This window comes from Dromiciops gliroides, chromosome 2, assembly GCF_019393635.1.
Source record: "Dromiciops gliroides isolate mDroGli1 chromosome 2, mDroGli1.pri, whole genome shotgun sequence".
Taxonomy (NCBI): Eukaryota; Metazoa; Chordata; class Mammalia; order Microbiotheria; family Microbiotheriidae; genus Dromiciops; species Dromiciops gliroides.
Window position 1 is genome coordinate 561,708,417 of NC_057862.1, and position 27,076 is coordinate 561,735,492.

A 27,076-nucleotide genomic window follows, 5' to 3' on the forward strand; every position below is an offset into this window, starting at 1 on the left:
GAGGTCACAAAGAGTTGGACACAACTGAACAACAATAGCTAAACAAGTGATTGTTTTTAAAATTATAAACAGAATAACTAGTGAATTAATTTACTGACTTTCTCTATTTTAGGACCTTAAAAATAGGACTTTTATCTCTGTGAGGTGAATCAGTCTGTTGTGCCTAGGTGAAGTCACCTTTATCCTTTTGAGTCTCAAAAGTTACTAGCTACAGATTAAAATGAGCTTATTACATTTTCAGTTACTTGAATGTAGACATAGAAAGGGTGCCTTATCAAATAACACAAAGCTGGGAGAAATAACCAACCCAATAGATGGTCAAATCAACATTTTAAATTTTTCAGGTGAAAATCATTAAGATGAGGTCTAACGGGCAGCTAGGCGGCTCAGTGGATAGAGCACCGGCCCTGGAGTCAGGAGTACCTGAGTTCAAATCCGGCCTCAGACACTTAACACTTAACTAGCTGTGTGACCCTGGGCAAGTCACTTAACCCCAATTGCCTCACTAAAAAAAAAAAAAAAAAGACGAGGTCTAACAAAAATAAATGTTGAGTATTGTATTTAGGTCCTGTATTTAAGGTTTTTTTAAAAAGTCATTTCTGCAAACATAAAACAGTAGAAGTATAGCTAAGGAATTCTTCGTGTACAGAAAGATCTGAGGATTTTTAGCTGATTCCAGACTAATCATCAGCAAAGATGTGATGCAGCTGTTTAAAAAATGCTGACATGCTCTTAGGTTAAATTAAATAATAGAAGCAGAATGTTTAGAAATGGGCCACAGTAATTCTGTTCTGTACCTGTACTGGCTAATCACATCTAGAATTTTGTGTTCCTTTCTTGACCCTGATTATTAAGATGTGCATTGATGGCTAGTATGTATCATGTATGGAGTAAGTGATCTTCCTATCTCTGGAGGTGATGGAGGAGAAGCTTTGTGGCCATTAGACATTGTAGTCTTAAGAGAGGCATGATGTACAAGCCTTGGGAAGTGATGATCCTACTGACCCCTGCCCTGGTCATGCCATAAATGGAAGAATCACTTCTAGTCACTGAATTTGAGGAACGACATTGATAAGCTGGAGGGGATCCACAAGAGAGTGACCACGGTTGATCAACAGCCTTGAGTTCAGGCTGTGTGAGAACTGTTTTAAGGAGAGGTGATTGGCATAGAGAACATGAAAGCTGGCCTCAAGTATTTGGAAGGAATCAGACTTGTTATCTTGGTCTCAGAGGATAGAATGAGAACCAGTGGGTACAAATTACAGAGAAGTAAATTGAAGCTCCATGTAAGGAACAACTTCCTCATAGTTAACCCTGCCCCAGTGTGGAATGGTCTACTTCAGGAAGTACTGGGATCTCCCCTGACTAGAGGACTTGCAGCAATGGCTGGATGGCTGCTTATTGGGTATTCTTGTAAATGGGCATATTGTTCAGGTATATGTTGTGAATTCTGTAAACACTTGGGTCCCTTCTGACTCAAAGATGCTGTGATTTCATGATTCCTACAGTGGGCAGGGTTAGGCTGGGGAAAGGGGGTGTATGAAATGACTTCTGTGATCCTTTGCAACTCTTCAGATTCTATCTATGTCCACTGGGGAAAATACTGCTGCCGCCCCCCCCCCCCCAGGCTTCTCATGCTCATGGCCACCTGATGCCTCACCACTGGAATTATTTGTGGTCTTTTCAGAGGTAGGGTGAGGGTGGCATTGGATGTTAGGTTTCAGTTGGGAGGAGTGAGGAAAAATAAAGGTCAGGGAGGTTTGCATAGTTGCAGCTTGAAAAATGAGGCATCAGGTGGTATGTATATAGAGTGCTATTGGAGTCAAGAAGACCTGAGTTTGAATCCTCCCTCAGATATTTCCTAACTATGTAACTGTAATTTGCAACCCCTCTCAGCCTTTTTTTTTTTCTTATCTGTAAAAAGGAGCTAATCATATAACCTACCAAGCCAAGTTGTTACAAAGGTCAAATAATATATGGAAAGCACATTGTAAACCTTAAAGTACTTTATACATACATACGTACATATATATATATATATATATATATATATATAAATCTTAGTTATTCCAATTTTTATTGTTTATATTATTATCAACTACATTGGACTTTATAAAGTGTTGTGATGTGCTTTGACCATCAGGCCATTCTCATTTGAGCTGCTGCCCATTTGGAGGGTGAGCTACAGAGAGTGAGTAACTGTTTTAAAAACAAGAAAATAACACCCTCTTATTCCCTTTAGGCTCAAAGAGCGTGAGGCCCAGGTCACATCTTTGGAAAAGGAAGCAACGGAGCTGAAGGAGGCTGTTGAGCAGCAAAAGCTAAAAAATAATGTAAGGGTCTACTCTAGAGGGAATTATGGGGCATGAGGGGTTGGGCTGAGGCAGCACAAGGTAAAGGGCCTGTATAAGAATTCTTTACATGTCTGCACAGACAAGCCAAGAGAGAGTACTTAGCTTAAGGGAATTGTTTTAGCTTTTTTTGTGCAATAACTCCTAAGGGCTTCGTGCCCCGCATGATTCCACCATAAATGTTCTTCCTTCCCTTTCCCTCCTGTGATATTGGAGGAGGAAGAGGGTGATGAAGAAGAGGGTTTTTTCCTCCACCTCGTTTACCTTTAGTCCCAGTGACAAGTCTCTGGGAGTTTCTTATCAACATCTTCACAATCCTAGGCTCTTGGATTTATTTTTCCTTAAAAGTGTTCTGAACCCTCCCTTAGGCAGGAGATAGCAAGAGTATGTGGGGTAAGCACCCACTGACAGTTTAGTTCACTCGTTAAGCATTTATTCAGTGCTTACAAAGCCCCAACTGCTGTTGGGCCCCAGACATACAGAGACAGAAACAAAACTCTCTCTGTCTGCAAGAGACTTTCTTCTTCTAGAGGAAACATTGTGAACTCCAGGATTTCTTAACCTCAGGTTGTTAAAAAAATATTTTGGCAGCTATAATTCACTATGATTGGATCTTTTTGTAAACTGATGTATTTCATTTTATGTGTATAAAAACACGGTTCTAAGAAGTTCGAAGGAGGACCAGGTCCCTGGGCTTCACCAAACTGCCAGAGGCGCCCAGCTCCTGATGAAAACAAATAACAAGATGTATTCAAAGTCATGACAAAGTTACTACAGGGCAGGAGAGGCTACTGATTAGGAAAATCAGGAAAACCCTCCTGTGGAGCATCGGAACTGGAATCTGAGGATGTGACCACGAGGAGCAGAGCATTCAGAGCATGGACAGTGACCTGTGCCAACACATAGAACAGAAAGCAGACCAGTGTAGCCAAAGCATGGCCAGTGAGGGGAGTCATGTGGCCTGAAAAGAGCAAGCTTTAGATTGTGCAGGGCTTTCGCTGCCAACTGAGGAGTGAGCCTTCGGCCATGGACAAAGCGCTATGTGAGATATGAGGGAGAAAGAACAAACAGGAGGATCTGATGGTTTCATGTTGGAGGAGGTGTTTATATTTAGCTTTAAGGGATAGGTAGTGGGGCAGCTAGGTGGCACAGTGGATAAAACACCGACCCTGGATTCAGGAGGACCTGAGTTCAAATCTGGCCTCAGACACTTGACACTAGCTGTGTGACCCTGGGCAAGTCACTTAACCCTCATTGCCTTGAAAAAACAAACAAACAAAACGAGATAGGACTTAATTGGGGGGGGGGGGGGAGATGCTGGACACACACATTCCAGGAGTAGACAATAGTATGTGCACAGAGTCATGTTCAGGAAACTCCAGCTCACGTTTGGGGAATGGAATCCAGTCTGGATGGAGCTTAAACCTGTGACTAGCACTACCCTGAGATGAGCCAGGCAAAGAAAGGTGTTGCCAACCAGTAAATGAGGGCCTTGAGTGGCAGTCAAAGAAAATTTGCTAGACAGGAGAGAGCCACCAGGATGTTTGATCAGAAGGGACACGTGGCCAGAACCACGGTCGTGTGTTGTGGAAGTGCAATCCAAGTGCACTGGCAGTGGCCTGGAGAAGGCTCTGTTCCACCCCGGGGATGGCTAAGGCCTTGTGTTCTTCTCTGAGAGCTTCACGTGTTCGAGTCATGTCTCTCCAGAGAGCATATGCCCCCAGACACTCATTCATTGCTAGGATGTCACTGGAACTGGAAGGCCCTTCGCCAGACCACCAGATGGCCTCATCCCCTCCTGATGTCCTTATCTGCTCCCTTCCCCCAAAGTGTTGTTTTATGATAAGCTCAATAATTTATTGCAGGGCTCTTGGCCTTTTTTGTGTCATGGACTCTCTGGCAGTCTGGTGAAGGCTATGAATGCCTCAGAATCATGTTTTTAAATGCATAAAATAAAATGCATCTGCTTACAAAGGAAACCAGTTATTTTGACATACAATTATCAAAATATTTTTTTAAGTGCATGGGCCCCAGGTTATGAACTCTTGACATATTGTGAAAATCTTCATCCCCAAGGGGAGGTGATATGGAAAACCATGACAGTCATTTGAGAGGGGAGGGAAAACACCCTTAAGTGAGTCTCCTCTTTTACTCCTTATCCCAGTATGTATCAGCCAGAGAAAGGACCTTCTCTGTCTTGATCCCAGGCTGGGAATGCCCTTGTGGTGGGTTAAGAGGCTCAGTAACCATATGTGTAAGGGCTCCAGCACAGGTTAAAAATTGATGGGCCATAACAATGGGAAATTAGATACCCAGTCTCCTGGTTGCTGCATTCCATTGCTGGGGAAAAGTCGTCTGCCTAGTATCCTCCAGGAGCTCGGCTCAGGGGGTACTTTCTGCTTGTCTTAGAGGTGTACTCATTGTATGAACGTGTTGGCATGGCTGCGTTCGTCCTGACTGTTGTTTCCTCTTTTAGGACCTCCGAGAGAAAAACTGGAGAGCAATGGAAGCTTTGGCATCTGCTGAAAAAGGATGTGAGGAGAAACTGAGTTCTTTAACCAAAGCAAAGGTTGGATGTATTTCATGTTCAATTTCTCTCTGTATTAATATTGTCAAGGGTAGTTGAGCCAAATGCCTTCAAAATCTATGAAATACAGGCTGCCGAGGAGTGGGGCCTGGAGCTTCCGCTAAATTGAGTCTGTCTGAGAGTCTCAGGGAAGTTGTTAAATAAAATACCCACTAGATTGAATCTTCTTCATTGAATGAGGGGGAAAAGGTTCTACTCTTAATTTTCCTGCCTTCCCCTGTACGTGTTCGTTAACACAGGGCTTCAGTTAGCTTTAGATTCATTGGTGTGTTACATCTAATGTTTTTTAGCATATTATTTTAGCTCATTAAATTGATTTCCTTTGCTTACCCAAGCAGCCAGAAGATGCCTTTCCAGTTGTTTTTTTTTTAATTGGTCTTTTAAAAATAAGATGCAAATGATTAGTGACACTTTAGAAGAAATAAAAAACAAAATAATTTCTAACCAGGTAGACTTGAGTTTTTTCATTCATTAATTGAACCCAATTTAGTGGCGTTTCTCATAGCAACCATTGGAAAACTTTCTTTGGCCTTCTAATCAGCAGGTAAAACAAACCAGTTTCAAAAATGAGAACTGAGCTGTTGGCTTCAAATGCATTTGGACCATAAGGGTTTTTGTTTTGTTTTGATCCCATATGGAATTGTAGCCGATTGTGTTAAGACAGCTAGACCCGAGTTCAAATTCAACCTCAGATACTTAATAGCTATTTGACCCTGGGCAAGTCACTTAACTTCTGTCTGCCTCAGTTTCCTCATCTGTAAAATGGAGATAATAGTACCTACTTCCCAGGGTTGTTGTCATCCTAGCTTCTTAAGCTGTGGATCTCAGCCCCATATGGGATTGTGTAATTGAATGTGGGGGTTGCAAAAAATTTGGCAACAGTAAAAGGTTATGTATACCTATTTTATATACACCTGTATTCCCTATATGTATACATATTTATATACCTATATTGTGTAAAAATTTCTCAGGTGAAAGGGGGTCACTGGTGGAAAAAATTTAAGAAACCCAGATTGTGATGATAAAATGAGATAATTTTTATAAGGTACTTTACAAACCTTACTATACTATATAAATGCTAGTTATTGTTGTATTTATATTAAAGTATTTTTTAAAGAAAACTATCTCTTGGGCACATTGTTCAGAAAATACCATCTTTGCCTTAGAAAGCGAAATATTACTTAGTGCCTTATATTTAGAGCTAGAAAGAACCTTAGAGGTTATCAAATCCAACCCCCTCATTTTACCAATGAAGAAATTGAGGGCCAATCAAAGGGATTTGCCCAAGGTCAGACTATCAGAAAGTGTCTGAGCTGGGGTTTGGAGTCTTCCTGACTCCAAGTCCAGCATTTTATCCACCAGACTCCATATATGTTGTACCATGTTGCCAAATAACCAGGATTCTTACTAAATAAAATATATAAAACTGCCTCAGGGGTTCTCCTGTGTCAGTTTACAAACAGATCAGTACTTCAGACTCAATGTATTCCAGTTTTCAGTTCAACTCAAGCATTTATCAAGCTTCTTTTAATACGAGGAAGCATGCTAGAGTCTGAGGGTATATAGGAAGATAAAGAAACTATTCCTGCTCTCAACAAGTTTATCTCTGTTGGATATGTAGAAGTGTATACAGACCTTGTATGTCTGTACACACCGTGCCAAATAAATCTTTGAATGTGTCACATAAGTAAGTATCCCTTCTGGGTTCATTGCACACATTCTTATTCACCCCTTCACAAACTTTTGAATCCCAGGATGTTAGAAATAGAAGGGACCTAGGAGATCATTAGGCCTGGAGGTATCTGATAGATGGCCTGCAACACCCCCACATGCAGGGTAAAATGTAATTGGTAAATATTTAACAAAATCAATAAAAATACAGTAGAACATAGATAATGCTAAAATGTGATTTTTTTAAAAGTCAATATGTACCCACAGGGATCCATAGAGACAGTTTTGTGGCCCCTCTTTCTGAGTTTGACACTGCTGATCTAGTCCATCCCCCTAATTTTATAGATGAAATGGGTCTAGCGTAGTTGACTTGAATGTTCAATATCAGGGGACAGAGCAGAGCCAGACTAGACCCCAGGCCTCTCCTGAGGCTTCTTGTTGAGAAGTTTAAAATGTCTAGTCAGCCCTTGATGATGCGTTTGCCACTTGTCTTCATAAAGCTTTTGTTTTTAATCTCAAGCTAACATGCCATTTTATACCCTCCTACCCTGTGTCGACTCTGGCCATTCAGTTCTCAGCTAGCGTGTTGTGTGTTTGTGAGATAAAAGCTAATTTTGCTACTAATTTGAGTGAAGCTATTGAAGGGTATCAGGGAGAGTTAAATTATCTGGTGTTTGGAATTACTTTGACCGCTTCTCCCTCCATGGTTGTTCAGGGTTACATTTGTGTTCATTTGAATTTCACAGGTGCACACTGGCATGTGTGGACTCAGCAGCATCTAAAACTTCTGGTCTTTTCCGAACCTTGTCCTCTACATTCCGGGTGTTCTTTTCCCCTCAGGAATTAAGGAGACAGAGTTTGAGCAAAAAAAAAAAAAAACCAAAAACAAACTCCCCCATAGACATATGCCCAGTGTGCCCTTTGAGCAGCTAATTTCTACTTTCACCTCTAAATCTTGCTCTTTCTCTTTCAGGAAGAAGCAGAGAAGCAATTCAACATCACCCAGACAAAAACAAAAGAAACTCTTCTGTCCCTCTTCCCAGACATCTCAATAGCCACACAACAGGTACAAATCCAAGGCATTGTGATGGTGCTTCACAGAGGCTGGGCTGGAGCCAGGCAGACCTGGAATCGGATCCTGCTGTCGCCTTCACTTCTGACCTTCAGTTTCCTTGGCTATAAAATGGGGATGATACTATCTGTAGTGTTTCCCATACAGGGCAGGCATTATTCCCTTGGGAATAATGTGTGTGGAGTGATTTGCCAGCTCCAAAGCATATATCCGAGCTAGCTGTTACCATTATCAGTTATTATTTTTACCTGAAGAGAGGGGAGAGGTTTGACTCCAGGGGTGGCACTCTTGGCCAGCTCAGGATGAATGGGAATCCCAACACTTATTTCTTTGATGGTTTCAGAGTTATGATGGGTGGCTACAGGAATTCAAAGAGAAGAGCACAGAAGCGGTCAAACAGAAAGCTCCTGCTGGGGAATCTTTGGTAAGAAGGTCCTAGAAATGGAACCTCTGGCCTTGACATCCTTATTGCCAGAAAAGAGATTATGGACTCCTGGTGGCATCTTGTTTCTTTGTTTTTAATTTGGAGGCTGAAGGTGTTGGGGTTTTTTTGTTGTTGTTGTTTGTGTTTTGTGGCTAACATGCAATCAATTCTTCCTGGATCGTTTCAGGACTTAGCATCTAAGTTAAAAGACGCCGAGGAAGCCCAAAGCACTTTACAGTCGGAATGTGACCAGTACCGATCCATCCTCGCAGAAACGGTGAGTTTCATCTCTTCAGAAGTTCAAGGATCTGTGATTTTTGTCTTTGTGGGCCCTTCCTCCACTGGATCACAGTCTACGACTTGAGGAAATGATCTCTGAGAGCCGCTAGGGCCCTCAAGTTCATCATCGTGTGGGCACTCTGTGGCCCTTGGACCTCACACCATAACCCATCACCATAAGTGAAGTCTTTCCTACTTGGGCTAGGATCTAGCTTAGTCTGTACACCACAGGCCTTATATAGCCTTTGAAAACACCAGGTCACCTTCCAGCCGTGATGATGGATAAGAATAGGACTTTGGTGGGAAATTATCCGTGTATGCTATAGTTAGATGGGAATTCATATGTCCATATCTGTGATGCTACAGAGGAATCCCCAAGAAGGTGCCGGGTTCTGGAAGGAGGAAGAGGATGGGGATTTAGGAATAGCACTTCAGAGGATTTTCTGAGGGAGCAAACATGGAGTCCCATTTTGTTGTTGGGATGCAACATGGTAGAAGGGGGAGATAGCTGGGTTCTGGTTCTGACTGTGTCTATGGACAAGTCATATATGCATCCTCTCTGGGTCTTGGCTTCTTCATTTTTCAAAATGAGGGTGTTGAACTAGATGACTTTTCAAGTCTAAGTTTCCAAAAGGACAGATTTAAAGGTTTTTCAGAACATGGGCTGTTGCAGTGAGGAAGTCAGACTTTTAAGTATGCAGAAGGGATCTTCAGAGCAGACATAAAGTGAGTAGGGATAAACAGCCAGCCCACTTTTTCCTCCTTTGAAATTGTAAAAGCCATTTGCTGGACAAGAAAGTGACTTCTGTTTTGTTTGATGTCCCTTCTGCCAGCCTGTCTCCATGCTCTATCCCTGAGAGGATGTAACAAATCACAACAATTCTGCAGGTTCTAATCACATCCAGTGATGATCAAATCCAATGACCACATTCTATATTTCAGCCAAAATGTATGACCTGGACAAGGAGTGGCCTACTTAAAAAAAAAATAGAAGGCAAAATTAGATAAAACAAAATCCTCATACCAAAAAAAGGAATTTAGACTATACCTCTGGAGTTTTGAGCTAAATGGAGGAGAATAGAAATGGGTGGAAATGGGTAAGAAAGAGGATCCATAGAAAAAGGGGGAAGTGAGAAGCAAGAGAATGTTGTATGCAGTAACAGCAATGTTCTTTGAAAAGTAACTGTAAATGAGTAAGCAATTTTGAGTAATGTGATCATTCAAGTCAACAATGAAGGACTTATGAAGGAAAATGAGATATGGAAATATGTATTTCATGGTTCTAAAATTGGCCTTCTCTAATGTGGGGTTGGGAGGAAGATAAGTCAGAAATCAATGTAACAAAAAAAACCAAACTTTTTTTTTTTTAAAAGAGGGTAAATGGTAGTTATCTTGTGGCTTTCTCAGTGGCTTTATACTTATGCCTTCCTTTGTATACCCAGTGCTTAGCAAAGGGCTTAGCGAATAGAAAATACTTAATAAATGCTTATTGATGTTATGCATAATGTCATTAGAATGACTGGGGGTGGGCTTATTGTTCTTGCACATGTAGTTTTGTTTTGTTTTTTTAAACCACTAAATCACCTTCTTATCCCCTGTGTGATCTATCTCTTAGGAAGGCATGTTGAAAGATCTTCAGAAGAGCGTAGAGGAGGAAGAGCAGGTATGGAAAGCCAAGCTCACGATATCAGAAGAAGAACTACAAAAGGTAATTGGGGCCTACGTTGCTTTGGCTGTTTTACTGTCATTTTGTCTCCTCCTTTTCTCTTTCTTGCACCTAACATAGGAAATTAGAGAAAGGCAAATGGGGATAAGGGAGGATTGGGTAGCTGCACTTTGGGAGTGTGAGGGTTCCATACATCTAATGTTAAGAGGAATAAATGTTCCAGAGGGCATGCTCGAATTAGAATAAGAACAGTTCTTGGTGTCTCGTCCTCTGTTCCTGATCCAGTACTGGTCTTGTTTCATAGTCACAAATCAAAGTGAAACATCTCGAAGAAACCATGGAGAAGTTAAAAGAAGACCTACAGAATGCAACTCAGGTAAGAAATGTCTCTTTCTTTTGGTGAAGAAGAATCTAAACCAGCCCCAGATCTTTGCTTTGAAAGCCCGGAGGAAAGTGGGCTTGTGGGTTGGTTGCAGGGTGTACACCATATTTATAGATGAAAGCAACTTTCGGCCCACCAGGGTTTGTTTTTTTCATTTTTGGTTTTGATTTTGGTTTTTGTGTGTGTGTGGTGGTTGGCTTTTCTTTAATCAGCACGTACATTTTGCCATCCTTTCCTATTTTTCAGTGTCAGAAGGATACTGATACAGCCCTTATAAATCTGACTCCTCTACCCATCACCGTACTGAAATAACTTTCCTCAGGGCCTCTAACAACCGTGTTGTCATGTCAGCCATGGTGGTTTTTTTTTTTTCAGTTTGTTTGTTTTGTCTTTATTTCTCTTAACTTTTCTGTAGCATTTCTCATTGGTAGACCACCTCTTTCCTCCTTCACCTTCCATGACACTCCTCTCACGGCTCTCATCCTGCCTCACTAATAGCGCCTTCTTTGTCTTTTCTACTGGTTCATCTCTTCTGCTCAGGTTCTTCTTTTCTCTCTATACTCTCCCTTGGTGATCTTATCTACTCCCATGGCTTCAGTTGTCACCTCTGTCTGTGCAGGTAACCCCCAAATCTGTATCCCCACTTTTAATAGCTCCCCAGAAGTCCAGGCCCCCATTACCACAGCCTGCTGACCATCCCTCTGAATGCCTCACCAGCACCTCAGATGCCACATATCTAAAACTGAACTCATCATCTTCCCCTATGCCTATTCCTCCTCCTAACTTCTCCCTCCATTTCTGTGCATGGTGCGGCTTTGTCTCCCAGATTCATGAATCCAATCAGTTCCCTCTTATTTGGCCCTTCCTCTTCACTTTCACTCAGGCCTTCATTCATGTCTTCACACCAGACTGTTACAGCTGCTAAGCTGGCTTTCTGCCTCTAGTCTGTGCTCTCTCCAGTCTGTCTTCCATACTGCTGCCCCAGTAATTTCCCTCTTCTGTTCACAAACCTCCCTGCTAGCCACACTGCCACTGCTCCAGGTCAAGCCCTTATCACCTCTCACCTGAAATGTGGCAGTGACCTCAGGCCTCTCCCCACCCCAGCCCATCCTCGACACTGAAATGTTGGTCCGAGTATATTCTGCTCCTGTGAAACTCTAATTGCGCCCCGTGAACTCTGGGCTCAACCCATAAACACCTCTGTCTGGTGTTGAGAACTGGTCACTTCCTGGCTCTAACCCATCCAGCCTCATTGCCTAGTGCATTCGGTGGAGCAGCCAAACTACCCTCAGTGCGGTATTCTAAGGCCTTCCGTGATTAAGCTCACCATTCATCCAGTCTTATCTCATATGACTCATCTTCACATAGTCTACTTCTCCTGCCCTTTCCTGTCTCTGTGCTTTCATTCATGCTGTCCCCAAGTCCTGAGCTAGACTCCTCCCTTCCACCTGCTCCCGGCCCATTTCTAGTTCCTGACGTCCCTGGCTTCTTTGAAGGGCCAACTCAGATGTCTATCACCTGCCCTATGAAGCTTTTCTTAAAAGCCCCACCTTCCACCCTAGGTGTAAGTGATGCCTCACATTTCTCATAGCACTTCTCTTGAATCTCTCCTTTGTACTTATTTTACCCTCCTTTGTACAGTATTTATTTGGGTGACTTCATCCCCTTTTTTAGACTGTAAACTCCTTGAAAGCAGGGCCTGTGTTGTAGCCAATTTTATACCTCAGCGATTGGCACTGCATTTCCTTGCCCAGAGAAGGCATTTCTGTTTGCTGAATTTGTTGAATTGAATCACATATCTGAGGAGAGCTTCAAGAAACTGAAGAATTAGGTGCTGGTGGGTGGTATTTTCATGAAAATAGCTTTACCCACCGCCTTATTTCTTTTACATCTGGCCTAATTTCTCCCAAGCCAAAAGTTAGGTGTGGTTTTTTTTGTTGTTTGTTTGTCTTTATTTTTTGGATTCTCCCTCCCCCCCCCCAAAAAAAAAAAAAACAGTAGTGCTAAGACAGTCTGTGAAATTCTTGGTTACCCTTAAAGTTCAACAATTTCAACTAGTGCTCGTGTCATTTAAAGCCACCATAACATCCGGGGCTGTTGTCTCACTTGTGTGATGATGTATGTGTTTTTGTGTCAAGGTCAAAGAATACGCCGCTCTCTTGGAGGCACGGCTAGAAGAGCACATGTTAGCATCCAGTGAAGAATGTCAAAAGTACACAAAAGAGGTTGAGTCGGTAAGTAGGTGTCATCCTCAGGAGGCCCCCGCTCTGCACCGTCTCCTCTCTCCCCAGTCCTTCTCGGACAGGTGTTAGCGTGGTGCTAGAGGGGAGACTTTTGCTTGCAAGTTCTAACACTACTAGTTCAAGGTCTCGGCTAAATTTTCATCACTATTGACTAGGTTGACTTTCTTTTCAAAGGCAGCTCGGCCATCTGGGACAATGAGGAAAGAAATATAGGAAATAATCCCTGTATCTGTCAAAATCCAGCTGTAGTCCCTTTGCTTGAAACTTCCTGGAGTTAAAGATCTCTCCCTCCTGGACACTAGGAGAGAATCAGAATGGTTCTGTTCGGGTGTTGAGAATCACCCAGTTTGTCCACTCTGCAGTGCCAGAGCTACTACCTTAGTTCCAAGGCTGCCCCATGGGGCACTTAATATCCCACTGCATGATTTTGGGGAAGGAGGGAGAGATTCCAGAATGTGCTGATTGATAACTGATTTAAGCCTGGGGTTTGTTTTTTGTTTTTTCTTAACTACACTAAGGCAGAAATCTTAAAACTCTAGTCATGCATGGGAATTCCCTTGTAATTTTTACTCAAAGAATTGGAAAGCATTATAGTTTCCCTTCCATCAAAGAATCTAGTAAATTCGGGGCAGCTAGGTGGCATAGTGGATAAAGCACCAGCCCTGGATTCAGCCTCAGACAATTGACACTTAACTAGCTGTGTGACCCTCAGCAAGTCACTTAACCCTCATTGCCCTGCCAAAAAAAAAAAAAGAATCTAGTAAACTTATTTCTCTTGAGTTGTCACTACTAACACCTTTCTGTTTGTTGTTTAGATATTGTGGTTGTTGACTCATACTCAACTGTTGTTTTTTTCTTCTATCTTCTCTGTCCCCACTATCCCTTCCTCTTCTTTGTCTTATAAACAAAGTTGAGGGACCTTCTAACAGAAGCCCGAGAGCAGATGGATGCCACTAACAGTGAAGCACAGAAGCAGAGCAAGGAACTCGCACTGGTAACTAAGCTTTGGTTGTAATCTATGGCGAGAGAAAGTGTGTTGTGTGAATGCATGTGGAGTTGGCATAAAAAATCTTGGAAAGAGCAGAATTGAGCTTTAATGTGTAGGTGCCATTTTTTTCCAGTGGTCGTGTGAAATAATTGTAATTTGGAGGTTTGGGCTCTTCTCCTGCCTCTCCCTTGCCCCCCCACAGTCATTTACCCTCGCTTTAAATGAGCTGAGGTTTCTCACATTCTCCTATACAGAAACACAGGTTCTCTGAAACCATAGGAATTCAAAGGAAACTGTGTTTTCAGGCATTCCCTTGGAACTGAAGGAGTGAATGCCTTTCTCCATAGTGGGTCCAACTCTCGAATTTGACTGACTGGGCTTTGATATCCCATGGTAGAACTTAGCAGGCTTTAAATTGTTTAAAGATGTTGACTTAAATCGAGCAATGACGATGAGATTTCATGGGATGTCCCATTTGGGATAGTGGAAAGAACTCCATTTAAGCTCATTTAAAGGTAGGGAATTAGGCATCACCACTAATTCCCACTCTAGGACACCAAGGCATCTGTTTCATCATCTATAACTTGGTCCCTGGGGTCTTCCTCCAGTTTGAAAATGTTGTGATTTTAAGTAATACTTTTTATAAATTTCAACTTAATTTTTAAAAAATAAATCAGAGGCAGTGGCTGTGAGTTTTATATATGGAATCTATATTCATTTATAACCTGAACTCCAGCATAAGTTTTTCCCAAGAGGTTTTCCAGGAAGTGTTTGAGTTTGGTTGCATCAGACACTTAATAGTAACCTTTTGATGGTATCTATTTCATTCTGAAGACTCTTCATTTAATCCAGGTTGGCAGGGATTTGAGTTATAGTCTTGATGCCACATTTTGGGTGAGAGTTCATGGTAAATACATTTAAAATGTAAAAATTTACTCCTGCTCTAGGGAAAGGCTTCTAGAATATTTCCATTGGGTGAATTGTGCTGAATAGGTTCTGGGCAGACCAGACCGTACCCTGTTCTTGGGCCTTGAAGTCAGTCTGTGAAGAATCAAAATATCCCCAACAGTGCAATAAAACCCTGGTCCTTCCTAGCCACCATCCAGAACCAGGATATCCCTAAAATATGTGGCCTCTGTAAGCACCCAGGACAAACATCTTAGGTCCACAAGGTTTATATATTTTTGGAAGGGCTTCTCCATGTCCTTCTCATGGAGGGGATCTTAGGCACTACAAAACATGAATATATTGGAAAGGGTTGTTGGATTTACTTTTAGAAAGAAATCAGTCATTCTTCTATATCAACACATTTTAAAATATTTCTGTTAACCCTGAATTCTATGCTTTGCCAGTTTTAATGAGCATTGTCATCTTAGAGAATATAAAGGGTGGTTGTCTCCCCACCCCCACCCACCCAGTTAAGTGGTTTTATATCCTAGATGGCGGTGCTCTCATTCATTTATTTATTCATTCCCTTATTTATTTATTCATTCATTCCCTCATTCATTTTTTTCTAAGAGTTCTTACCTTAGGTCTTCATGTGGCATGCTTACCAACCCGAGGCCTGCTGGCTGCATTTAACAATCAGGGAAGCGTGTGCCTACTACGACTGTATATATGAGTATGTGTGGTTTACTTGAGCAAAACTCGCCCATCCCTATTTCAGGTCAGGCAGCAGTTGAGTGAGATGAAGAACCATGTACAGGATGGTGAAGTGGTTGGGTCGCAGGCTGACCTAACCGAGCAGGAACCTCTCGAGGTTAGGGCGGTGAGACTGATCCCCTGGCCCCCCGTCCCTAACCCTTCCCTGCCCGGCTTCCCTCTTCTCACCCTCTTCTTCCCCTCCTTCCTGGCTCCAGTGAGGCCTGCATGACCTCGATGCATTGTGTCTTAGCTGCGTTTTGGACTCTGAGGTCATGGGGGTGGGAGTGGGGGAGCTTCCAGACTCTTGAAGCTTTTCCAGGGTATTTGCTCACTTTTAAACCACTCCCAGTTTCACCCAGATATATCAGAGTTTGTTTGTTTGGCTTCCTTGTTGGGTTCTCTGGAATGGTTAGGAAATGAGGGGAAAAAGGGGAAGGCAGTCCCAGTGGGTGTTGTCAAGAGTCATGAAACACTTGTTTGGGGTTGGAGGTGCAGCCAAAAGAATGCTCTTCTTGGGTTTGAATCCTGGCTTTGCCTGAGCCACCTGACTTCCTGCCGTTCAGTGCCCTTACCTATAAAATGGAGGTAACAGTACCTGGGCTACCTGCTTCACAAGATAGTTGTGAAGCAAGTACTTTGAAAAGTATTATACAGATGAGCCATTGTTATAGGTTAGAGTGAATGGGGGAATAAGGCAATTGAAATGGAGCTAAGGAGAAGGGGAGAAATTGTGGTGTTTCTAGCCCTTTACCTCTGAAGTCCCTGCTAAGTAAATCTATGTCCGAGGAGCCTCGCCTGGGGCAGTCAGTCAGTCAGTCAGTTCATAAACATTTATGTTTATTTATTTATATAAGTGCTGGACACTGTGCTAAGTGCTGGGCATACAAAAGACAGTCCCTTCCCTCTAGGAGCTTACAATCGAATGGATTGTAAAGAGAAAAAAAAACTTGCCCCCAGATCCCTTGTTCTTTGCCATCCTTTACCTAAAGCTGACTTAGGTACCAGGAGAGACATAAATTAGACGGATGGCTCTCTGCCCTGATGCTCCACAGCTTTATTCATACAGACTAAAAGATGCCTACAGTTAGCAAAGGTTGTGTGGTCATCTCTTAGCTTCACTTACCTAATACTCCCCCAAAGTGTTTTTCTGCCCTGTTGGGGCAGGCCCACCTTTGTGCTACTGGACTTCCTGACCCCTCCCTTCAATGTCCACCCCTTCTATGCCCCCAAACCTGGGGTTCAACCGTGAGTGAAGCAGAAATCACCCTCTTGGGAAGCCTGAACTTAAAGAGTTCATCATCCCCCATGGAGGCAAGGGAAGGTTAAGCCTGAGTTCAAGGCAGGGTCTAGAGAGTCCGTATCATAGAATGACATCATAGTCTTCTGACAGATTCCAATTGCGTGTATGTATGTGTACATGTGTGTGTTTCCATGTAGCTGAAAACACGGCTGGAACAGACAGAAACCCTCCTAGAGCAGGAACAGATCCAGCGGCAGAAGCTTATAGCCGAGTTCGAGGAAGTAAGTTCTTTTACCTGGGCCGTGTGGTCTTGAAAGGGATTGGGTGGATGAGCACTGAGAAATTGTATTAGTCCTTGGGTGGCATAATTCTTTCGCCATCCTCTTTCAGATTGCCTTCCTGTATCCCGTGTATATCTAGTATGTATCTTGATATTTACACTCCTGCACTGCCGTGTACACACCTTTTCCTGATAAATGCTTGTTGACTGACTAGCTGAATATTGCAGGCGAGGGAGGGTAATTATGCACGCTGCTTAATTTAGCACTACACAGACATTCTCCTTTTCAAGTCTGAAACGCTGAAATGCCTGTCGTTTGGCACTCAGTAAATTTTCATTGATGGGCTTTGAGGCAGCATGGCTGGACTTGGAGGCCTAGCTCTGCCATTAATGGACAGTGGTGACCTTGCCTGCCAGTCTTGACCTTATTGTACCAGTTTCCTCATCAACAGAATGAGGATAAGAATATTTCCAATGTCTGCCTGCCTGGGTGGTTGCAAAGAAATCCTTTTGTCAGTGTTCCATAGATCTGAATTGCCCTCATTGTCATAATTACGAGATAATGACTAATTGTCAGCATCAGAATTTGATGCTTATGCTCTTGGGTCCTTTTGCATTTCTTCACCTGGTTATTTCTGATTTTTTATTGGTGGGGGGAGAGCAGTGAGGGTTAAGTGACTTGCCCAGGGTCACACAGCTAATAAGTGTCAAGTGCCTGAGGCTGGGTTTGAACTCTGGTCCTCTGGAATCCAGGGCCGGTGCTTTATCCACTGCGCCATCTAGCTGCCCCCTATTTATGATTTTGATTGTTTGGGTATTCTAGATAGAGTATCTAACCTGGCTCTTTCTTCTTGATTCCCGGAAACTCTCTCTAAACAAGGCCCAGAATTCAGTGTGTAATTTACAAGCAGAGTTGGAGAAGCTTCGAGCATCCACCAACATAGAGTCTTCAGAAACAGAGGAAGCTGTTCAGCTGAAGGTAAATGTCTCAACTCTGCCAGAGAGCTGGGGGACAGTGCCCATGGGATGGTCTAAGTGGGGTTGTTGGTAGGTAGATACTTTGAGGAAGTAGAGAAGGATGGAGAATCCATTGGCACCACTGAAGTTCCTGTGAGTTCTCTGCTGTGAGATTTATTGCATTTCGGGGCAGCTAGGTGGCGTAGTGTATAGAGCACCGGCCCTGGAATCAGGAGGACCTGAGTTCAAATCCGGCCTCAGATGCTTGACACTTACTAGCTGTGTGACCCTGGGCAAGTCACTTAACCCCAATTGCCTCACCAAAAAAAAAAAAAAGAGAGAGAGATTTATTGCATTTCTCTTTAACATCTCCCAGTCATCCACTTAGCATTTTAGCTCCTGGATACCTCTGCAGACGAACAGGGAGACTCAGGAGAACCAGTTTTTCATCTCCTTCTCTTAACTATTTCCCCTAAACCTCAAACTTCCTCAAAAGGTACAAGTTGTGAGAACACTGAGGCTTATATATCGGTGTCTAAACTTTTGTTTCTGTCACAAGTTAATGCTTTAGGATAGGAATAAGGAGAGCCATCCTAGATGAGGAAATTCCCCTTATCCATGCAGTCTGGTACCTTCTCCTAAATTTAGTCTTAGAGCAGGGGTTATGAATATGGGATCTGTGAACTTAAAAAAAAATTGTACTTGATTACTATAGTTCAGTTTGTTATTATTTTTATTTTTTTTGTGTGGGGCAATAAGGGTTAAGTGACTTGCCCAGGGTCACACAGCTAGTAAGTGTCAGGTCTTTGAGGCTGGATTTGAACTCAGGTCCTCCTGAATCCAGTGCCGGGTGCTTTATGCACTGCACCACCTAGCTGCCCCTTCTTATGTATTTTATTTTGTGCATTTAAAACATTATTCTGAAGAGGGGTCCACAGACCTTCTGACAGAAACACCTTGTTTTGAGAAGGGGTCTGTAGGCTTCACTGAAGTACCCAAAGCATCCATATAAGCAACCCTCTTAGAGTAGAGGGTTGCCTAGTGCACTGAAAAGGGAGGTCTCATGGCCAGTATGTGTCAGAAGCAGGAATTGAAGCTCTTTCTAATTCTGAGACCAGCTCTTTGTTCACCAGGCCAGAGTACCTCTCTAGATTCTGTGGGATATTTCATAAAATCTGACATCATCTCATGGCATCTTTCTTATTTGAAGTAACTTTTTAATCTCTATGTTGGGAGGAATGTTTGTTTTTGCTTTCTTCCTGGTGAGACCACCCTGGCTCAGTGACCTGAGGTTGGAGCGTTTGTGCCCCTAAGCTTAAGACTCCTTTCCAGAGTAGTGAATTCTGTCTTTCCTGAGAATTTGGCATAGGGCCATCCTCAGCCCTGTGCTGGGATGAAACCCTGAGAGGTACTTAAAAGACTAGAGAGATGGGTCTGGTTCTGAATAACTCCTTGAATTTGTGACCTACAGGAAAGGCTCGAAAAAGAAAAGAAGTTAACAAAGGATTTGGGTCAAGCTGCTACCAAGCTCCAAGGGCTTTTGAAAATGACCCAGGAGCAGTTAATCAAGGAGAAAGAAATGGTAAAGAAGTTGCAAGAGAAGCTTGAGAAAACGGTATGGGAATTTCCCCTTTCTTCTCTGGTGAAGGGGGTGTGGGGGGGAGACAACACTAGAATAAGCATCTATTAAGTGCCTCGTGTGTACAAGGTGCTTCAAATATTATCTCATTTGAGGCTGTGTCTGAGGCTGGATTTGAACTCAGGTCTTCCCAACTCCAGGACCAACTCTCTGTCTACTCTACCACAGCCACCTCTAAGATTGAACTTGATTCTTTCTCTTTAGTCTTGGGCCCTGCCAAAGTAAATGTAGATATGCTTTCCCTTTCAAAGGGTGGGATTAAGATAGGAACTGCTGGGGGGGGGAGGGGCATGAGAACTTGGGGCCACTTTTTTTCTCTTTAGCCATTACTGAACACTCATAACTTTTATTCCACTCCCTATTGATTAGCTGGTTTGGGTAAAGTGGGGATCCTTCCCCCTGGAGATCATATCCAGTAGGGAATAAAGTATCCAGGAAGTGGGATTGTGCTACTTTGGGCTTACCCAAGAGCCAGCTTCTAAGGGTAGTTGGGTCATGGAAGCCAGAGGGACCCCCAAGGTTCAGGGGTCAGTTACACAGCCCGAGCCTGTGGCCACACACAGCTTGTTGCAGTTGCTTGGAAATGGCTTTCTACCTATAGACTGGCCTTTTGGAGAAACTCCTCACTGATGAAGCAACACCTTGCCTAACTCTGTACTGTCTTCTTCCGCAGGAGGGCGCTGGTGGTACAAAGGAAGGGACCTCTGTCTGAAGCACCTCTGGGATTAAAAATTCCTTATCCAACTTTACCAAAATGCCTTACACATTCCTTAAAAACAAACCAACCCGGGGCAGCTAGGTGGCACAGTGGATAGAGCACTGGCCCTGGAGTCAGGAGGACCTGAGTTCAAATCTGGCCTCAGACACTTACTAGCTGTGTGACCCTGGGCAAGTCACTTAACCCCAATTGCCTTACCAGAAAAAAAAAACAAAAAACAAAAAAAAACAAACCAACCTGAAAAAAAAAATACACACGTTCCACATCCTGTAGCTATGAGACGGAAGCCATTAGTGAACCAGAACCTTTTAGATTCACAAAAGACATACTACAGGCACCACCTTTGTAAAGGAATCTTTGTAATGTTTTCTAAAACGGTATTCCCTGGGGCAAGCCCTGGACTGTCAGGAAGCAGACTCCAAAGCCTTGATTAATTCTTCTGTATGAACAGAACCCATGAATGTGTGAAACCGGGGGATGGGGGGAGGGAGAGCGGGAGGGAGAAAGTCTATGTATCTGTACGTCAATCAGTGCAATTGTTTGTTGTTGGGGGTGGGGGTGGGGTGGGAGTGACTGTTTTGCAGAGTTGTTGAGAATGGGGAGAAAGAGCAGGCTTGAGAGAGGGGGTTGTAAAAGAAGCGGGTCATGAAGTTGCCAACAAGACCTGATTGTGAATTTCTGGATGTTACTGCTATTAAAACCAATGTTGTAGCTGTCAGAGGCATTCCTAGTCTTCTTTGCCACTTGGGTTTGCTTTTCTAGACTAAGGTCCCCAGGCTTCCTTGAATTCCAAGGGCAAAGGTGAAGATTGAGCAAGGAGTGCTGGGTTGAATTACAGGGATCAAAATGCTGGTTTTCTTCCCCAAACTAGTCAACAGCATAAGGAGTAGAAGGAGCCTTGCCTATCACCCTGCCCCCCAGGCCAGGCACTGGAAAGAATCCTACCCAATTGGCTCACAGCTGACGCCCTAGCTCAAAGGCTTCCATCAAGGGAAAACTCTAGTGAGATGCTGTTCTTTCCTTTGTTGTCCCCACCAGAGAATTAGGGGAAAGGGATCATTATAACACACCTGGCAGCCAGATGGAATTGGTTGTTCTTCCCCCTCCCTACCCTCCACCTGGGAGTCTGAATTTGCCAGGAATTGGGTAGTGGGTGGCCTTGTGCACAGCAAGGACCAAGCTTTATGAATAAACGAGGTATCTCTGTCCCAGACTTGGAAAAAATATTTGTGCCCTGGCAACAGCCAGCTCTGACTGGAACTGCGGGAATGACTGAAACATTCAGAAGTTCACCTTGGCAGCTATTGGAGTGCGGTGATCATAGCTTGCCAAGCAGACAGGATGTCGTGCAGCTGGTACAGATCCCTAATACAGTCACTTCAGAAGAGTCCAAGCCGCCCCCTCAAAATCCATGGGGTGGATGTGGTCCAGTGGAGAGTGCCCTGTCTTGTGGCTAAGAAGGGAAGGGGAAGGTCCTAGACCTGAGTCTGCTTTTTGAGTTTGGAAATAATATTTAACCTTCTGTCTACCTATTTGCCATTAAAAAAAAAAATCCCCATCTCCCAGGATGATTATTTCAAACAAACAAAAAACCTTTGGCCCCTTTGGAAGGAAGGTGCTTTAATACAAGTACAAGGTAGCAGTTTTATTACTCAGTTTAAATTGATCTCTGTGTACTCTGTGGGTGTTAGCAAAGTCCATTTAATAATCGCCTACTGACAAGGGAGAACTCCCTGTGGTCATATGATGGAGTCCAAAAAAACCTACTTCCCTGAAGCACGGTGTTGAGGAAAGGGCACTGGATTTACAATCTGAAGACATGGAGTCATGTCCTAGCTTGGCAACTGTGTGAGCAAGTCACCCTCCCTGGGCCTCAGTTTCTTCATCTGTAAAATGGACTACAAGGGTGTGTCCAACGCTGAACTGCTGGTTCCCTGGTACTGCTTCAGCTGAGCTGAGAGCTTGGGGGAACATTTGATTAGTGTTCACGTCTGCACAAGGCCACACCTTCCTCATCCCAACTAACCCTGTGGGGATAGTACAGGTACATTTTATCTAGAGTTGGAAGGAAACATCTATAAAGCAAAGAAGATAACGACATGCCCAAAGTTATGCAGGTAGTAAAAATTGAGTTAGGGCCGGTGCCATTTTTCCCCCCATTGGACCCTCAAGAAGAAAGGCAAGGGACTTAAGTCACCTAACCAGGAATTAGGAGAGATGGAATTTGAACTCAGATCTTGTGTCTTGTGTTCTTCCCCCTAAACCACACTGCCTTCTTAAGATCTAAAGAGGGAGAGTGTGACAGAATGAAGAGACCTGTATTCTCTCCTCAATCCGTACTACTAACTTGCTTTGCAATCATTCATGTCTCTGGATCGGTTTTATCCTTGTCTGTATGGGGTAACTAGGTGGGATGGTCATTAGAGTGCCGGAGCAAGAGGAAGGAAGACTCGCCACCCTGAGTTCAAATCTAACCTCAGACATTAGCTGTGTGACCCTGGGCAAGTCAATTAACTTTGCCTCAGATTCCTCATCTGTAAAATGAGCTGGGCAAGAAACCACTCCAATGTCTTTGCCAAGAAAGCCCCAAATGGGGTCAGACGTGACTGAAAAACTTTTTTTTTTTTAATTACAGTGAAGGCTTTAGACTACATGCTGTTAAGGATCCCATTTTAAACTAATATGTGAATACTGTCGTCTGAATTTTCAGCATAAACAAATGTTTATTTTTATTTATTTATTTATTTTTTTGCGGGGCAATGGGGGTTAAGTGACTTGCCCAGGGTCACACAGCTATTAAGTGTCAAGTGTCTGAGGCCAGATTTGAACTCTGGTCCTCCTGACTCCAGGGCCAGTGCTTTATCCATTGTGCCACCTAGCCACCCCCAACAAATGTTTATTAAAAATACATTTACTGAGGCAGCTAGGTGGCGCAGTGGATAGAGCACCGGTCCTTGATTCAGGAGGACCTGAGTTCAAATGCAGTCTCAAGACACTTGACACTATCTGGGTGACCCTGGGCAAGTCACTTAATCCTCATTGCCCCACAAAAAAGGGGCAGGGGGGAAGAAGTCTTGCCTTAAGGGATACCTGAATGCAAGACTACATGCAAACTGGGCCAGAAACAAAACCAGGGAAGTGTTGGTGCTCTGGAAATGAGTAAAGAGCTATGGGATTCGACATTGGGGAAAGTCTCTTATGCCACTTGTCTTAAGTCCCTTTGTTTCCAAGTAATGGCCTGAATTGTAGTTGTTCTACCCCCACCCCCATCCCCCCTTACATATAGTAACAGTAAGTACCAGGGTTTCCTGGTCAGAGCACCCATGAGGGCCTAAGGGACCACTGAAACAGCAAAGTTGGTCTAAGCTGAGAGGACCTGTTTCTCACTCCTTTATCTCTGTCTTTCTAGGGGGCTTGTAAGTTTAGGCCTGTCCCACTCTATGACACTTCGTGCACTCGTCCTGCCTCACAAATTCAGGGAGAACCTCTGGAAAGTTGCCTCCCCTTCCCCCCCACCCCCACCAACTCTTGCTGGTCTGGATGCTGATGCATGCCCTTTCTGCCAGCAGAGGGCGCCTTTGTTGCCTTCCACCCTATTTCTTTGGAAGATCTGGTTTGGATTTCATACTGATCCAGGAAAATAAACCGTCATCCTCCAACTGTTATATTCACTGTTTCATGATAACCTACTTAAGGGGACCGGACAATCTGGCATCGAAAAATTGTTCTGAGGCAAATTCCAGCAAAAGTTTTTTTGGAATAAAGAGTGGTACCAAGGGATGGGGGCGGGGGGTGCCTTGCAGTTCTTATGTATTTTGAGTTTTGCAACCCTGTTAGGTAGACTGCAAGAGTATTGTGATCCCCGTTTTTCATGGGAAGAAATGGGCTCAGAGTAGGTTGAATGGGGTACTGTGGTCCAGGGGAATGAATGCTAGATGTGAAATCAGAGGACCTTGCATTGGTATCTCACCTTTTCTCTCTTGCTACCAGTTGGATCTTGGGTTTTGGTGAACCTTTAACCCCTTATTTAAAATTAAAGGATTGGAAAAAAGGGGGGGCAGCTAGGTGGCGCAGTGGATAGAGCTCTGGCCCTGGAGTCAGGAATACCTGAGTTCAAATCCGACCTCAGACACTTAACACTTACTAGCTGTGTGACCCTGGGCAAGTCACTTAACCCCCATTGCCTCACTAAAAAACAAAAAAAAAAATTAGAGGATTGGATTAGATGATCTTTCAGGTCCCTTCCGGCTCTATAGCAATGACCCTATGAATTGCCCATAAACTTGAACCTGAACACTAATTTGGAGTCAAGACCTAGGTTCAAAGTCTGACTTTGCGTGACTTTGGGCAGGTCACTTTTTCATCTCAAATACAAGGTGTTGATCTCCAAGGTCAGTCTCTTGCACCATTTAATCTTTTTTGTTTGTTTGTTTTTGATGGGCAATGAAGGTTAAGTGACTTGCCCAGGGTCGCACAGCTAGTAAGTGTCAAGTGTCTGAGGCCAAATTTGAACTCAGGTCCTCCTGAATCCAGGGCCAGTGCTTTATCCACTGCGCCACCTAGCTGCCCCTATCATTTAATCTTAAAAGTCTGGCACTGCATGTTTTTCCCCTGGGAGGGAGGGGGATATTTTTTCTATTGACCCTTGCTAAATTATCAATTTGATCTAGCCATTGGGCTTTAGCAGTTCCTTGATCTGGCATTAGCTTAAAACTATTACCTGTAAATATAACTTGATGTTGAGTGTCTAGGAATCTACTGGATTTTATGGAACAATAAATAACTACATTCCAATGCAGCCATCTCTCCATCTGGCTTTGGCAGGGTGGTCACCATGAGCTTCCCAATGTTAGTTGTCGGGGGCAGCTAGGTAGTGCAGTGGATAAAGCACTGGCCCTGGATTCAGGAGGACCTGAGTTCAAATCCAGCTTACTAGCTGTGTGACCCTGTGCAAGTCACTTAACCCCCATTGCCCCGAATAAAAACAAACAAAAGCAAAGTCAGTTGTCCAGGTTGCCTTTGGTCATGGCTATAATAGATCCCTCTCCCAAGCTCCAATCAATCTCCCTTGGTGATCTGATCCACTTTCTCAGTAATACTAATCTCCCACTTCTGTAACGCTTTAAGGTTTGCAAAGCGCTTTGAATCTATTATCTCAGTTGAGACACAGCAGTCCTGGGGCCATTGTACAGATGAGAAAACTGACTCAGGTTATGTGAATTTGGCCAGTGCCAGTGTCTGAAGCAGGAAATGAAATAGTCTTCCAGACACTCACATCTAATACTCCATCCACTATACCATGTTGTCACTTGTGTGGTTTCGGTGATCAACAAATCTGTTTCCTTACCTGTGAAATGAAGGGATTGGACAAAATGATTGCTATGGCTCTTAACATTTTAAGACAGGAGGGAAATAAGCCTTTATATAGCACCTACAATATGCACTCTACAAATATCTCATTTTGATACAACCACCCTTGGGAGGTGGGTACTGTTATCTCCATTTACATTTGAGGGAACTAAGGCAAACAGGTAAGTGACTTACTCAGGGTCACACAGCTATTAAGTGTTTGAGGCTAGATTTAAACTCAAGGCTTCCTAGTCCTTTATCAACTGTGCCATCTAGCTGCCTCTAAACAACTTGACAAGGGGTCTTTGGGGAACACTGACCTGAAAGAGACCCTAGTGTTAAATCAATTCCAGTCTCTCACTTGACAGAGTCCAGAGATGGGCATTACCTAATCCAAATTTGGAATTTTTCCCCCATCTTGTCTCAGACGTTTTCTTCTAACATATTAGAACAAGCTGAAATTATCCTTGTTTTATGGAAGGAAGTGTCTGGTATCAAAGTCTAAGCTAATAAATAAAACATCTACTCCCACCCAAATCCCCAGGCTGTTGGGGACCCTTGAGCTTAGGACCTGGGGTGAGTTTTCTGGGATATCAGTTTTTTCACGATGCTGGTGCTATATCCAGGAACAGTGAGTCTTAATACTGGCAGAACTGGCCATGTTGTATCTACAGTTCCCCCAGCTGCAGCCTGGCTGGAAATCTCTTTGGAGCCACTTACAGTTATGTAAATGGCTAAAAGGCCAAAGGAAGTCATGTCTTTCCTCTACTATTTCCACACCCGGTGGTCCAGAAGCTGATGAACCAGCTCAAGAAACAGGAACAATGTTCCCTGTGTCAGTACAAGATGTTACTACCAAGGCCACCCAGTAGCACGGTGATTTGAAGACCACAAGTTAGATTTTATTCTTTTGAGTCACTGATCTTATTACAGGTACACCTTGCTTAATGATTTCTGAACAGTGATATTTAACAACAATCATTTTCCCAATGATTCTGGGGGGCCTTCAGCCCCCATTCCTGATCAGGCTTCATTTAACACTGGCTTTTTAAGTTTTTCTGCCAGCAGAGCCTTGGTTAAACAATTAACTGTAAGGGAATGCCTGAATCCAAAAGGAATTCTGTATTTGTCACCTATTTGTGATGTGCTTGGCTGTTTACAGACTTTCTTGCATTGGCCTGTACAGCTAGAATTTTAATTGGCTATATGGAACAAAGACTAGATCACCAAGTGATGAACTCAAAGGGAAAAATTCCCCTCATTTTACTGATCGTTTTGTTCAACTGCTTCATTTTGGAAATGAGAAAATTCACTGTCCCCAAATTTGCTGTGTTAGGAAATCATGTCATGTCTCTCAGTAATGGTACCTTGAAGTCAATGTTGAAATGGAGATTTCTCTGGACCTGAATCTAATACCTATGTGAGTTGAGTCGTTCTGGTGCTGTTTGCATTTCTACCATTCTTCAGGTACTGAAGCAGACTCCATTTTTTGTCACCCATGTACCAGCACGTGGGTATTAAATGTGACACTTGTCCCTTAAAAGCCCTCCTCCCACCAACACAATGGGACTGGTCCTGCTACTTAC

The 27,076-nt window shown here is 43.4% G+C and overlaps 1 protein-coding gene across 5 annotated transcripts in view; it reads left to right on the forward strand.

Moving 5' to 3' along the window:
• The window catches only part of RRBP1 (ribosome binding protein 1), a 121,688-nt gene extending 100,829 nt beyond the window's left edge, over nucleotides 1–20,859 (forward strand). For 3 of the 5 annotated variants that reach the window (XM_043981810.1, XM_043981813.1, XM_043981814.1), the window contains 14 exons: nucleotides 2,243–2,333; nucleotides 4,828–4,920; nucleotides 7,583–7,675; nucleotides 8,025–8,105; nucleotides 8,293–8,382; nucleotides 10,000–10,092; nucleotides 10,355–10,426; nucleotides 12,571–12,666; nucleotides 13,586–13,669; nucleotides 15,330–15,431; nucleotides 16,745–16,828; nucleotides 17,708–17,806; nucleotides 19,256–19,399; nucleotides 20,097–20,859. In XM_043981810.1, the coding sequence (XP_043837745.1) occupies nucleotides 2,243–2,333; nucleotides 4,828–4,920; nucleotides 7,583–7,675; nucleotides 8,025–8,105; nucleotides 8,293–8,382; nucleotides 10,000–10,092; nucleotides 10,355–10,426; nucleotides 12,571–12,666; nucleotides 13,586–13,669; nucleotides 15,330–15,431; nucleotides 16,745–16,828; nucleotides 17,708–17,806; nucleotides 19,256–19,399; nucleotides 20,097–20,135 (1,261 nt within the window). In that variant the 3' untranslated portion in view covers nucleotides 20,136–20,859. The remainder of the gene's footprint in view (nucleotides 1–2,242; nucleotides 2,334–4,827; nucleotides 4,921–7,582; nucleotides 7,676–8,024; nucleotides 8,106–8,292; nucleotides 8,383–9,999; nucleotides 10,093–10,354; nucleotides 10,427–12,570; nucleotides 12,667–13,585; nucleotides 13,670–15,329; nucleotides 15,432–16,744; nucleotides 16,829–17,707; nucleotides 17,807–19,255; nucleotides 19,400–20,096) is intronic. The other 2 variants (XM_043981811.1, XM_043981812.1) reach the window with 2 other exon arrangements.
• Nucleotides 20,860–27,076: the final 6,217 nt, after the last annotated feature.